Source organism: Stegostoma tigrinum, chromosome 7 (assembly GCF_030684315.1).
Source record: "Stegostoma tigrinum isolate sSteTig4 chromosome 7, sSteTig4.hap1, whole genome shotgun sequence".
Taxonomy (NCBI): Eukaryota; Metazoa; Chordata; class Chondrichthyes; order Orectolobiformes; family Stegostomatidae; genus Stegostoma; species Stegostoma tigrinum.
The window spans coordinates 94,773,726-94,786,564 of NC_081360.1; the positions used below are offsets into that span (position 1 = coordinate 94,773,726).

The following is a 12,839-nucleotide window of genomic DNA, read 5'->3' on the forward strand; positions in this document are numbered from 1 at the left end:
TTTAAGTTAACTGTCAGAGCTGTGGGATGATAAATGGCAGGTATGGCTAGTAACAGATTTAGAACAAACAAAGATCAAAGAAAATTACAGTACAGAAACAAACCTGTTAGCCCTCCAAGCCTGCACTGACATGCTGCCCATCACAATTAAACTGCCTACCCTTCTGAGGACTGTATCCATCTATTCCCATCCTATTCATCTACTTGCCAAGACGCCCTTTAAAAGTCACTATAGCATCTGCTTCCACTACTCCCCCCAGCAGTGAATTCCAAGGCACACACCACCCTCTGTGTAAAAACTTGCCTCATACATCACCCTTAAACCTTGCTCCTCGCACCTCAAGCCCATGCCTCCTCGTAACTGACTCTTCCACCCTGGGAAAAAGCTTCTGACTGTCCTTCATAATCTTGCAGACCTCTATCAGGTTGCCCTTCAACCTCCATTGTTCCAGTGAGAACAAACCAAGTTTTTCTAACCTCTCCATTTGCTCATGCCCTCCATATCAGGCAACATCCTGGTAAATCATTTCTGTCCCCTCTCCAAAACCACCACATCCTCCTGGTAGTGTGGGGACCAGAAGTGAACACAATATGCGGCCTAACTAAGGTTCTAAAAGCTTTAAGTGCATGTGGCCACATCTTCAACAATAACTTCTAACCCTATGAAAGATGTTAAGCTATTGGACTGTATCCTCTTGAGGCCTAACTAAGGTTCTATAAAGCTGCAACATTCCCTGCCAATTTTTAAACTCATTGCCCCGGCCAATGAAGGCAAGCATGGCGTATGCCTTGTTGATTACCTTCTCCGCCTGTATTGCCACTTTCAGTGACCTGTGTACCTGTACACCCTGATCCCTCTGCCAATCAGTACTCTGAAGGGATCTGCCATTTACAGTATATTTTCCATCTGGATTAGGCTTTCTGAAATGCATTACCTCACATTTTTTCCAGATTAAACTCCACCAGCCATCTCACTGTTCAAGTCACCAACCAATATATATCCTGCCTTATCCTTTGATGGTCCTCATCGCTATCCGCAATTCCACCAACCTTTATGTCATCAGCAAACTTACTAATCAGACCAGTTATATTCTGCTCCAAATCATTTATAGATATAATGAACAGCAAAGGTCCTAACACTGATTCTTGAGGAACTCCACTAGTCACAGCCCTCCATTGAGAAACACACCCTTCCACTGCTACCCTCTGTCTTCTTTGACAGAGCCAGTTTTTTTATCCATCTTGCAGGCTCACCTCTGACCCCGTGAGACTTTTGCATTGGTTGATGCAATGGTTTTAATTTTCCAAACTTACTTAGATTCAGAGAAGATTCCATTGATTCGAAAATGACAAGTGTAACTACTTTGTTCAAAATAAAGGGAGGAAGCAAATAGCAAGAGGCTAGAGTCCAATAGCGTAACATCTTTCATAGAGTTAGAAATTAGTGATAAAGATGTGGCCACATGAACTTAAAGCAATTCAAAGTAATCAAGCAGAATCTACATACTTTTGTGAAAGGGAAAGCAAGTTCAACAAATTAACTGGGGTACTTTGAATAAGTAACATGTGCCATTGATAAAGGGGAAGTGGTGGGTATATTGTATTTAAATTTCCAGAAAATATTTGATAAGGAGGCTCATTAAATATCATCTTGGATAATAACAGCCCATGATGTACAGGGATAACCTACTGGCATGAACAGAAGGCTAACGGGCTAGCAGGAAATGGAGGAGGCACAAATGGATCATTTTCTGATTGGCAAGATGTAATGAGTCGATCAGTGCTGGTGCATTAACTTTTAACAATTTGTATAAATAAGTTAGATGAAGGGACCAAAGGTATGTTTGGTAAGTTTGCTAATGACACAAAGGTAATAGGAAAGTATGTTTCGATGAGGACTTGAGAAGGATACAAAGTGACATAGATAGTTTTATCTGTAGGAAAACATCTGAGAAATGAAGTGCTATATGAAATTATCCATTACCGTGCATACTACTGGTTTCCTTATTTAAGGAAGCACATATATATGTTGCAAACAGTTCAGAGAAGATTTATTTGGCTAACACCTTGAGTGGGTGGATTACACAAGAAAACAGGAGCTGAAGTAGGCCATTAGCAACATAGGAACAGCAGTAGGCACTCAGCCCCTCAAGCCTACTCCGCCTTTCAACAAGATCATGGCTGATCTGTGGCCTAACTCCACATGTCGGCCTTGGGCCCATATCCTTTGAAACCCTTGCTGAATAAAAAATTGTTGGTCTCATGTTTGAATTGAACAATTCAATTAGCATCAACTACCATTTGAGGAAGAGAGTTCCGAACCTCCACTACTTTATGTATGTAGAAGTAATTTCTAATATCTCTCCTGAGTGGCCTGATTCTAATTCTCAGACTTTGCCCCTGGAAAAGTAGAAATAGTTTACCTTTATCTACTGTGTCTTTCCCCATTAATATCCTGAAGACATTGATTGGATCACCCCTTCACTTTCTAAATACAAAAGAACAAAGATCTAATTATTCTAATCTCTTCTCATACTTAACCCCTGAAATCCAGGTATCATTCTTGTAAGCTTGTGTTGAACTCCCTGTGGGGCCAAAACACCATTCCTTCGGTGGGGTGCCCAGGTCTGCTCACAGTGCTTCAAATTGGATCTAAGTAGGGTTTTTTTATAATGGAATCATATCAAGATATGAAGGCAGGCATTCCATTAGCCTTCTTGACTATTTTCTGTGTCTATTCATGGCATTTTAATGAGCTATGTGCCTGAAGCCCCTTATCCCATACTGTTTGATGTTACGAATAACTCAAAATCTTAGTCTTGAATGTGCTTCATGACTGAGCTTCCACAGACCTCCAGAATCGAGAAGTCCATAAACTCACTTCTGAGAGAAGAACTCCTCCTTATCTCAGTCCAAATGGCTTGCCCATTATTCTGCATGGTATCCCCCAGTTCTTGACCCCACATACAGGGGAAGCACCCTCTATGCAAATACTATGTCTATTCATTTAAGTATTCTGTATATTTCTATGAGATTGCCTTTCATTTTTCCAAACACTAAAGAGCACAGACCTAGACTCCTATATTTCTCCTCATGGGAGAGTCCCACCTTCCCAGGAATCTGTCTGGTGAACTTCCGTCAGTGGAAAGTAGCCAAGGGACCAGAATGCTGCCCAGTATTGTAGGTGTGGTCTAACCAGTGTTCTATACTTCAGTACTCAAGGAATGTTAAACCAAAGTGCATGCTTGGAAAGGACCCTCTGGCAGCAAGCAAGAAAGACAAAATGCTTCAGACTAACAGATATGCCTCAACTGACACGATCAAAAAAAAACATACACGACCATTTATCTCATTGCTATTTGAGAATCTTTGCAGTGTTCATTTTGGCAGCCATCTTTTCCCACAATAATGGATACAAGTGAAACTACTTACTTAGTTTGAGCAGTGTCAATTTTCTCACTGGCTGGGGTCACCAGGAAGATCCCATCTTTTCCATCTCGTCCCTCACGGGAGGCATGGTGACCCTTAGGTTAAATCATCACCAGTCCTCTCATTCTTGCGAGACTAAGCGACTTTACAGTACATGCAGCTATGGAAGATGTAGGTTAAATGTCAGCATTTCCTTTCTTAACCTTTCTCTTCAGTGGATGGAAGTGTTAGACGCCACACCAGGTCCCCTCAAAATATTTTGAGAAGTTAGGCTAGATGTTAACTTTCCTTATTTTTAAGGCAAATGTAAAGCACGATGTTCCAGAGGCAATGAGACTGGTCAAACTACTGAACGTTAAGCAAAAGCACAACTTATTTCAACAACATAGTTAAAATACAAACAAAAGAAATAAGAACTTAGAATAAGTTTATTAGAAAACTTAACCAACTAATAGGTACAGCAACAGTTACTAATCAATTGTTCCGATATATAGTAACATCCCATAAATACCCGCTTGGGAAATAAAAAACGAAAATTCAGAGAAATAGATTTGTCTGGCAGGTAACCCAGCAGCAGAGAGAAGCCCCAGCTTCTAGCTGTAACCTAGAAAGAAAAAAAAGATAGCTTCGACTTCTTTAAGCACACAACGTAACCACTTAAAAGGTAAACGTAAAAATTTTTTAAAAACTAGAATTTCGGACAGCCAGACATACCGAGTCAGGCTGTTTCTATTGATCCAAGTTTTTAAAAATAAAAGCAAAGGCCTCATGAGCTGTTTACTTTCTTACAGATAGTTCATTACCTATCATTTAATCACTCTTAATATAAAAAAGCAAAATGACCTCTTAAAGCATCATTACAGAAGAATGAATGGTTTCCTGTTGAAGGCGCGTTCACATTGAAAGTTAAAGACCAATTTCTTTGCAATCTCAGTAAGATGTCAGCTGGGAAGTGGGAAAGTGCACAGCACATTTATGGGATGACAAGGTGTAGATTTGGATGAACACAACAGGCCAAGCAGCATCAGAGCATCAGGAAAGCTGCAACTGCAAATGCTGCTTGGCCTGCTGTGTTCATCCAGGTCTGCACCTTGTTACGTCAGATTCTCCAGCATCTGCAGTTCCTGCTATATCAGCACATTTACGGCCCTGATCCTGTTGACTTAGTGCAATGAAAGGCACCAGTGACTACACTTACCAGGTGTATTCAGGAGACGTGAGTTCTTGCAGTGGTAGGCAATCTCCTGCTCGCAGTGCTCAGCACGGTCTATCATAGTTCGCAGCTGTTCCATATTGGCGCTATAGTTGAACAATGTGACGTAAGGCTGGTCGTAATTGGGAGAACCATGTAATTTGGTTTCCTTCATGTTGTTGTGTTGAATTATAGTCCAGGTTCTATCTTCTATCAGAGTAATGAGTACACAATGTCAATGGAAAATAACTGTTCATTGTACAGCCTTGAACAGAAGTGTTAAATAGAAAAATCAATTGTTGTTTTACCTTTGCTTCAACCTGTCGTCATTATGATTAGACAACCCCATTTGAGCTGCTACACAGTGAATTCAAACTGGAATTTACTTAATTGGCAATCATTCAGCTTATAAACAAGAATAACACATTTTGTCTCATTGTCCCTTGAAATTCTACGCAGTTTGCCAGCACTTAATATAAATTAATTTCCCACCTTAAGAAACATTAAATTCAATTCATGCTGTATTACATATCATATTCAGCATTTAAAAAAAAACCTTGGGTTGTATGGACTTGATGGCATTTATGCTCCACTCATGTCTCCTCCAAATTTACATTGTCTCATCCCATTAAGGTGCTTTTTCTTTATTTGTTCCCTCCAGTCATATTAATCTAACTTCTCCTTACTTGCCTGAATGACTGTTTATAACACAAAGTTCCACATTTACAACAACACTGAGAAAATGCCAAAACTCCTCCCAAATTCCTCATTGGCTTTGCTGGTGAAAATCGTATGCTTATAGTCCCCAGTGTCGCATTCCTCTACAAAAATGGAAACACATCCTTTGTCTACCTCATCAAATTCTTTTCACATTTTAAAGATCTTTGTCCAGGGCACTCTTTAGCCTTCAATTGACACAAGAAAGTGCCTCAGCATTTTCTGGTAGTTTAACCTCTCATTACTAAAAACTTGTATCCTACACTAACCAAGCCCCTAGCTAAGTTGATCCAATACAGTTGTAATACTGGCATTTTTCTGATAATCTGGAAAATTGCTCACGTACGTCTTGTGCACAAAATGCAGGACAACTCAACATGGCCAATTGCCACCCTGGTAAAGTGGTGGCAGGTTCCATCAACAATGCTGTAAAGAAGACATATTTACCCTGCCCATAACAACTGAGGTTGGGGTCTACCAGGCTGCACTCAGCCTTTGACCTTATAATTATTTTAGTCCAGACATGAACAAAAGGACTGAACTCCAAATTGCATTGTCTCCCATCCAGAAAGACAAGGGCAGCTCATGCATGGCCCACCAACACCCACAAGTTCTCCTTCAAGTCAACACCATCCTGATTTGAAAACATCTTATAGGACCATAGGATTACAGGAACACAAGCAGGCCACTCAACCTTTCCTCTATTCATTGGAATCATGGCTAATCTGTGGTCTAATTCCACATACCTGAGTTTTGCCCATATGCCTTATTATCTTTGCTTAACAAAAAATTATCTTTCTCAGATTTAAAATTAACAAATGATCTAACATCAACTACCATTGTGGAAGAGAGTTCCAAACCTCTATCACCCTTTCAGTGTAGAAGTGCTTCCTAACATCCCTCCTGAACAGTCTGGCGCTAATTTTCAGACTATGTCCCTTGTTCCAGAATATCCTGAGTGGAAATATCTTATCCACCCTTGTTTTTTCCTGTTATTATATCAAAGACTTTCATCAGATCTCGCCATAATCATCTAAATTCCCGAGAAAACAGGCCAATTATGTATAATCTCTCCCTGCGATCCATGAAAAGCTCAAGTATCATTTTTTAAACCAATGTTTATCTTTGTAAATCATAATTTCACTGTCACTGTTATATCAAAGAATTCTTGAGACATTCAAACTATTACCGCTGACACCATATTCTAGTTTAATTATCAGTAGTAGAGGACAGGCGTCTGACGAGATTAAGTGTAAGTTTGCTTGTCTTAGATAATGAGATTTTTATTGCATGATAGCAGTAAGTACAGTGTACATTAATTGCAAGGCATAGTTGTGAAGTTTCACTCTGAGCTGTGCAGAATGCTCTTCTCCTTTGGTACGTGTCCCTTTGGGGGAGGCAATGGCCTAGTGGTATTATCACTAGAGACCCAGACAATGTCCTAGCAATCCAGGTTCAAATCCCGCCATGGAAGATGGTAGAATTTGAATTCAGTAAAATATCTGGAATTAAAAATCTAATGAAGACCATGAACCCATCATCGATTGTTGGAAAAAAACCATCTGGTTGACTAATGTTCTTTAGGGAAGGAAATGGCCATCCTTACCTGGTCTGGCCTACATATGAGTCCAGACACACAGCAATGTGGTTGACTCTTAACTGCCCTCTGCGCTATTAGGGGTGGGCAATAAATGCTGCCTGGCCATCCTGTTAATGAGTAAAGGAATAACAAAATGTGCAGAACTGAACTGTATTCACCCAAAGGTGATGGGACAGCATCAGTTTGAGTGAAGCTCAATGTGATGTGAGCATTAACTCCTCCAGAATCATTACTTTATATAAACAGTTGCTGAAACACAATTCTTGACTCCCTTCCCAACATGAAAGTGGGTGTTCTGACACTACAAGAACTGGAGTAGTACAAGAAGGCAGCTCCCCACCATCTTCTCCAAGGCAGTTAAGGATAGACAATAAACGCTGGCCAAGCCAGGAATGCCCACGTCCTGTGAATACCTTTTTAAAAAAAATCTCTAGACCCTCTCTATCCTTTTTGGTAATATGGAGACCAGAACTGAGAAAATAAGTATGATTTAATCAAGATTTGTAACAAAGTTTGTCGTGATTTTTCTTTCACAAGACGCAGACATTGCCAGCAATTTATTGCCCATCCTTTACTGGCCTTGAATTACGTTGTTTCTTTATCAATTCCTGAAGGCAGTGAAAAGTTGACCATATTTCTCTTGCTTGGGAGTCACATGTAGACCAGATGAGATTAGGATGAGAGATTTGCTTTCTGAAAAAGATATTTGTAGACTGGATGAGTGTTTTTTTTCCCCAATAGTCTATGATAGTTATCATGGATACAATGACTCAGATTGACTTTTATATTTCAAATTTATTGATCTAATCTGAAGTTCATCTTTTTGGGATTTGAATCCAGGTCTCCAGAATTTTAGCCTGAGGCTCTAGATTACTTGGTCGCCTTATGTTGCCACTACATCCTTATTTACTCTGCTGTTGCTGTTGTTAGGCAGTGCTTGGTTAGCTCCCCTGGCGAGGTGGCCAGCTTGCAATGCAGAGTCATGCCTTTAGTGTGCCTTCCATTCCTACACCATGCGAGGTTACCATGAACAGCTTCACAATCTTGCCCACCATTTGAACTGAGGTGACCTTCAAATTATACCATTAGCTGAGGTCTCTTTTGAATGAAAGAGCAGCCCAATGGTCCTGGTGGATTATCACAAAAAAGAACAATGACAGAACTCAATATGATTGAAAGTAGCTCTATATTACAAATTAATGAATTGATTTTAAATTTCACCAACCGCCATGTTGGGATTTGAACCCATGCCCCCAGAGCATTAGCCTGGTCTGATGGATTACCAGTCCAGTGACATCATCACCAGCTCTCCACAGCACGATCTGTCTTGGAACTGTATTAGTGCTCCTCCTGGTGCACTCAATGTTCCCATTTCACAAATGAACGATATCTCATTGAATTGCAGGGTTGAATTCCATCAGCTATGTCACGACCCAAAGCCTGGGTTGAAAATCACGTTTTAAGCCCACAACTGCTGGCAGTGTAACTCGCTTGTCAATTTTACCACAGGCAGCTACTTAAATGGCAGCGTGCATTGCCATTCACACTATGGCCCTGATCATGGCCCCTGAGACCGTACCCTCACTAAGAGGCAAAATGCTAATGGCATTTCTAGTCCTGAAATTTAGCTTTCCATATCCTTGGCCCAATAAGTTAGCAATGGGGGAGCTGATCCATTCTGGTTTCCTGCGATTTATCATCCACCATTCAACTTCCATCTCCCGTCACACCTCCTCGTGAAGATGGTAACAGGAGCCTGAACCAGGAGAAGTCACACCGCAATGAGCAAGAGCAGAAGTAAGATCTTATTTCTTCTCCTTAAGGCAAAGGGTCGAGGCCAATTGGGAAGACAACAGCTTGAAGTCTATTCACTGACTTTAAACACAGCTTTATGCAAAAACTGAAACAAATGATGAAACCATCCACTCTGTCTAAATGATCTTGTTACAGCATCAGTTCAAAGACAATAAAGCAGGAGGCCAGTACAGAGTTCACAAAGGATATTCAGGAAACCGAACTTTCCCAATAAAAATCACAAGGAAAATAAATTAGTGCAGGCTAATTGCATAACCCAGCAATATGACTGAATTATCACTCAGAGTATAACAAATGTGGGCAAGTCAAGAATAAATCAATACCTAATTTGGCAAGAATCGTATCTTGTTAACAATTGCTTCAGTTACTGCCTCTTCCTCTATTTGAATGACACATTTCCCAATCGTTTTGTCACTAATGTGCTGCATGAATTCATGCTATAATTGTGTTTACTGTCATTCCTGCTTTGTTGGCAAGATGTAAATGAACATGCTTAGAAACTTAAAAAGGACAGTCTCACCTGTCATATTGCAATAGACGAGCAAAGGTCTTTGTGGACCACTGCCATCTGGATCAATGGAAAAGAAGCCGGATGTATTCCCTGTGTGTTTGTACGTCTCACAGGACTGTTTATACCTGGCTATATGTACATACAAAAAGCACAGTGTCAGCATGTATACTAGCACATATCCACAATCATAATGCCAACAACCAGTATGAGTAAAACAGGACGTGAAAAATATGACAATGAGAATACTTATGGCAATAGCAGTGGAAAATGCATTTGCTTAAATAAATGGTGAAGGGATGGGCAACAAAATCACTTGGGAATAAAGTCATAAAATCTTGAAACCACAGCAAATAAAAAGAACCGCAATTTGTGAGTTTCTGTATTCCTGCTTACTCAGGTAATTCAGGAGTCATCAAACTTTTTCAGTACATTTTTTTAGCAGCAGGGCATGTTTCATGTCATTTGGTTTATTGACGTGAGTATAAATATGTTGTGGGGGAGGGGAGATGGAGAAGTTGAAATTCATTTAAGTATTCATATGGCAGGCTTTAATAAATAATGGAAAGCCAATCAACAGTTTGCAAGGAATCTAAATCTTTCTTTTCATTGAATGTATTCTTGGTGAGATGTACCAATGCTAATGGTGCACTTGTGTAGGACTGCTCTTCTCAAGAGTCTGCTGCAGAATCTGTACTTTATCCAATAGCAAAGGCAAAGGATTCATGACTCATGAAGTCAAAGACTAGAAGGCATAGGTATAACTTGAGAGGGGATAGATTTAACAGGGACTTAAGGGACAACATTTTTACACAGAGGGTGGTGCGTGCATGGAACGAGCTGCCAGAGAAGATGGTGGAGGCTGGTACAATTACAGCATTTAGAAGGCATCTGGATGAGTACATGAATAGGGAGGTTTGGGAGGGATATGGGCCAATTGCTGGCAAATGGGACTAGGTTAATTTAGAATATCTGGTTGTCATGGATGATTTGGACCGAAGGGTTTGTTTTTGCACTATACATTTCTATGATTCTATAGCTCCAAGTAAGCTTGCCAAAATCATCTGACTTAAGCTAACTGCAAATTTCTCCCCCTTTCATTCACAACCTTGTCACACCTGCTTGGACCTTTACTGAAACACAGATTTGGCATGGAAGAGGCCTGACTCCAGAATTATTATTTTCCCTAAGTCCATTGATGACCTAAATCAGTTTAAATTGTGAACAGCCAATACTCCCTAAATGAAAATTTAGTTGGGAATTTTAAGTCAGCAGAGGGAGATGCAACGTGCCATGATGTCAGCAAACAGCAAGTCCTGAAAATGTTAGATTGGTCAGGCAGCGCTCATGAGAAAGGAGGCATAATGATATTTCAGACATCACTCCTCATTAGAGCCATGGTTCTGATTGGTGTCATGTCCAAATTAAAGACATGAATCAGTTACAATGCTGATACGTATCACGTGATATGTGTTTCTCTGTTTGTCCTGGTGAAGTTGCTGAATCATTCTGGCGCTGCCCAGCAGTCCTGGAACTGAAAAGGTTGGCATTCAATATCAATGGCACATCCTTCCATGAGGTTCATTGACAATTAAATGTAAATGTTTCTTTTGTATAGATACATCCAGGATGTCAGAATCAGAAGAAGAGGAAGAGTCTTGTTCCTTGAGGGTGATTGGCTTGCTGAGCTGGTTTGTTGTTCCGCACACATTTCGTTACCGTGCTTGGTAACATTCTCAGTGCAGCCTCTGCAGAAGCTGCACTGATGATGTTACCCAGCACAGTAACGAAACGTCTGCGGAGCAACAAACCAGCTCGGTGAGCCAACCAACCTCAACACCCACAACCCTAGCTACAGATCTACTCTAAAACCTTAGAGTCTTGTTCCTTGGCTTGATGCACTGTCATCATATCTGCTTAATATCATAATCCTTCTCTCTAACTGAGGGGTAAAAACTCACATCAGGGGAAACAGAAATGGAGAAGATGAAGACCAGAAGAAATGTGAGCAGGCGCCAACCACTTTGCTCTTGGAGCTTTCCTCAGTCGTCAACCAATTAGATCATGACTGATTTGACTGTAGCCTAATCTTCACTGTGCTTGCTTTCTGTTCCCTACAACTTTTCACCCATTCGTCAATCAAAAAAACAGTCATTGAGCCACTGCTCTCTCGGGTAAAGAGTCCCAAACTCTCTGAGAGAGGAAATTCCTGTTCTGTCCCTCCACTTCTGTGTTCCCCAATAAGGGACAACATTCTCTCAATATCCACCTTGTCAATTTCCCTTCAAATCTTAGAGGCTTCAGGGAAATCACATCACTTTTTGAAACTCCACTGAATGTAGGCCCAAAATGCTCAACCTTTCCTCATAAGACAAACCATTTGTCTTAGGAATAAGTCTATGGAATCCTCTTTGAATGACCTCGTATGCAAAGTATGTCCCCTTACAATAAAGTGACTAAGTTGCATACACGAATCTATACTTTTAAAACACATGTGGCGACTATGTATAGACAGGGGAAAAGGAGGGATGAGAGGCAGGGAAATGTATTATAACAGCTAAATCTGAGATTATCCAATATCATTCTCAGACAGTGACTCGGTGTGTAACTTCAGCCTCAGGTCACCAATGTAAAAGTCAGTTCTCTCAGAGGCTCATAAGATGTGGAACTCCTCTTCCCCAGTGGACGTTGGGTCATTAAATTGGATAGATTGCTGATTGACAAAGGAGTCAAAGAATATTGGGAGTAAGCAGGACTGCTGAGCTGAGGTCTTAATCAGATCTTATCAAATGGTAGAACAGGGCTGTGGGGCAGAAAAGTTCACTCCTGCTCCTAACTTGTGTGATTGCATGTATGTAATTTACTGAAACACAGCTTTCTGCTCTGCACTCCTCAACTCTCAGTCAGTACAACCTGTCCTACTCTCAGCAGTGACAAAGACAACATAACACAGTTCAATGTTACTCACAGTTATGGCATGTAGCTCCTGTATAGCCAGTCCCTGTGCAGTGACAGTAGAAGGTACTCCAGGACTGAGAGCATTCTCCACCGTGCTCACAGTAATTTGGCAAACACCTATTTCACAGGGAAAGACATTCTGATATAAATTGCTTCTTTCACTTGGTGACTTAATCTGAGCTCTCAGAGGGTGGCTTTGCAAAATCAGCTGCTTATAATTCATCTTAGATGGGCAGTAACTTGCTCGACTCTAAGAATGGCATATAAGTCAGTTGCAAGTTGCAACATGCATATTACTCAACCTAGTAAGCACAGTTAAAAGTGAACTACAAACTAGCCCTGGCATCAATAATGGTCATGCTCTTGTCTCAGAGTTAGAATATTGTATAGCTTCAGGTTGATATTTCACTGCACCTTCGTGTCATTTATTGATGAGGTTAGGGGCTAGTGTGAGTCAGGTTGGAGAATAATCCTTACCCACATAACGTCATTTTAATTAAACAAAAGTGGGTTCCCAGGCAGTTCAAAGGGGAGTGCCAATTTCTTCCCAGCATGAACGAGCCTGGTATTTTTAGTGGTATGCAAATGCAACTATTTTATACCATTTTTCGCTCAATAGCT

At 40.6% G+C, this 12,839-nt stretch overlaps 1 protein-coding gene across 2 annotated transcripts in view; it reads right to left on the minus strand.

Annotated features, from left to right (window-relative positions):
* LOC125454249 (contactin-associated protein-like 5) overlaps window positions 1-12,839 on the minus strand; it is a 974,390-nt gene that overhangs the window by 399,231 nt on the left and 562,320 nt on the right. For both annotated transcript variants that reach the window (XM_059647525.1, XM_048534833.2), the window contains 3 exons: window positions 12,229-12,335; window positions 9,273-9,392; window positions 4,627-4,830 (listed from right to left, as the gene is read on the minus strand). In XM_059647525.1, coding sequence (XP_059503508.1) covers window positions 4,627-4,830; window positions 9,273-9,392; window positions 12,229-12,335 — 431 coding nt within the window. The remainder of the gene's footprint in view (window positions 1-4,626; window positions 4,831-9,272; window positions 9,393-12,228; window positions 12,336-12,839) is intronic.